The sequence below is a fragment of the Bombina bombina genome, chromosome 4 (genome assembly GCF_027579735.1).
Source record: "Bombina bombina isolate aBomBom1 chromosome 4, aBomBom1.pri, whole genome shotgun sequence".
Lineage (NCBI taxonomy): Eukaryota > Metazoa > Chordata > Amphibia > Anura > Bombinatoridae > Bombina > Bombina bombina.
In genome coordinates this window covers 146,940,255-146,942,402 of record NC_069502.1, presented here as the reverse complement: position 1 = coordinate 146,942,402, position 2,148 = coordinate 146,940,255, and the positions used below count along the sequence as shown (strand labels likewise).

Genomic DNA, 2,148 nt, shown 5'->3' with positions numbered 1-2,148 from the left:
GCATACTCTACCTCCTGAATCATGAAAGTTTAATTTTGACCAGACTATCCCTTTAAGGGTCAGATAACAAGTTGAGTTCAAAATATCGCTTCCGCAAAGCCAATTTTTGTGCTTAACTGAGTAATACCAGTGCACGCAAATGTGCGCTGGTATTACGTTTAGATGCAATTCAAACGCGACCTCACAAGAGCACATAAATATATATGTATATAAACATATACATATAAATTTACAGGGAACACACAGTTCCCAAAGACCACAATGTGATGGCACTTTTCAGTGCCGTTTTGTTTTCTAACTCCCCATACCCGCCACTTTTAACGCCTAAAAAGTGCCTAGTGCAGTAGTTGTTTTATAAAAAAAGACCCTTTATTTTGTGGGCATTTGGGGCACTTTTAGAAAATTAACCAGAGATCATAGTTTAACAGACCCAATTTAGATAACCTCTCTTCATAGTTTAAATCCTCCATTCCCGTTATTAGTTGTGTGGCCCTTTTCTAAACTTTTTCCAATTCTACAATGGCCCTTTTTAACATTGGTCCCTAGAACTGCACTCCATACTCAAGGTGAGTTCTTAGCAGGGATTTATACGGCAACAAAATTATGTGTCCCCCCCCCCCCCGCATCTATGCCTCTTAATACATGCTAGTATCTTATTAGCCTTAAAAGCCGCTGCCTTGCATTGCACACTCGGTTTTTATCTTATTATCTAGTAGTACACCTAAATCCTTTTCCTTCTCTGTTTTGCTAAGTCTAGTCTCATTTAAATAATTGGTGGCATGCATATTTTTACTTCCAAAATGTACCAAAATTTAATCTCATTTGCCATTTACAAGCCCATTCCTATAGAAATGTCATAAATGTTCGCAAGGTATGATTTTGTGTGGGCAACAGAAAACAAAAGGATGAAACTGATGCATTGTAAGCTCTTTGGAGCTGAGCCACTTTCATACTGTATTCATTTGTTTTGTTTATTACCATGTATTAGTGCCATTTTGTATCCCTACTCATGTTCTTAATATTATTGAATTTGACTGTGTTTTACAAATTAATAAAGCAATGAATTAATTAATAAATAATAATAATATTTATAATAAAGTATACCACATAGCTGGTGATCATTGGATTTTACTTTACTATATTCAAGAGGATATAAGATAAACTATATTCAAATGTTGGAAATGTAATTTATTTTTATATATCCCTTATAGCAGAATTGATTAATAATTGTGCTATTAGATCATTTTGGATGATAAGAGCTGTGACTTTTACTTAATCTGAATATTCATTTGTTTGTGATTATATTTATGCACATTGTGTCTTTAAGGCATCAAGTATTTACTTGTCAATGTAAAATCAGTTAGAAAACAAACTGCATTTAATCTTGGTCTTTTTTAATATGGTAATTTACATCCTAAAAATCTTTCCTACTCCTCCTCCACTTCACCATTTTGTTTATTGAAAAGCAACTTATCTGAATGCTGATAAAGTTCAATGAGAGGAAAGTCACACTTCAGGAGTTCATTTTCCATGTTAGCACATTGCTGTCTCCCTTTGAACTCTGCCATTAGTCCCCTCTGTAGAGCTAGAAGGTCTATATAAAAGCTTGCTCCCCACACAAGCAGCTTAGTCAACAAACCTCAGGATAGCACTGCTGCCTTGTACAGCTGTCCAGTCTGCCTTATTTATAGAGGTATCTTTTTTCTTATACAGAGCAGCTTGCAAAAGCTTTGGGACAGGATACAGGATTCCTGGAAAACATGGAGACAATGCATCAATCCATTATAAAGGTGGAAGAGGACTATGCCCTGAGCTCAGACTCTGACCCAGATTCTGCATTTTTATCCAACTCCTGGGGCTGGAAACACAGCGTTAATGGATATTCCCTGAGCTATACACCATCTCCTCAAAGTGTTTCTCCTGCAGTGTCTCCTGCAATATCATATGAGTCCTCCTCTGCCTCTGCAGGACTGGATGAGGTGCCTTACAGAGGTGAGATGGTCACTTACAGCTTGATGCACTATCCTGATCACTACCAACATGAAACAGAGGGAACCAAAGCTGGACACAGACGTGGACACAAAGCTGAAATGTCCACACACCGCAGAAGAAAGGCCAGTGAGAGAGAAAAGATGCGCATGAGGGCAA

The 2,148-nt window shown here is 37.4% G+C and overlaps 1 protein-coding gene across 1 annotated transcript in view; it reads left to right on the top strand.

Annotated features, from left to right (window-relative positions):
* The first annotated feature begins 1,760 nt into the window (after positions 1-1,760).
* MSGN1 (mesogenin 1) overlaps positions 1,761-2,148 on the top strand; it is a 531-nt gene continuing 143 nt past the window's right edge. The window contains exon 1 of the mRNA XM_053711235.1: positions 1,761-2,148. This exon is cut by the window's right edge and continues 143 nt beyond it. Within this exon, the coding sequence (XP_053567210.1) occupies positions 1,761-2,148 (388 nt within the window).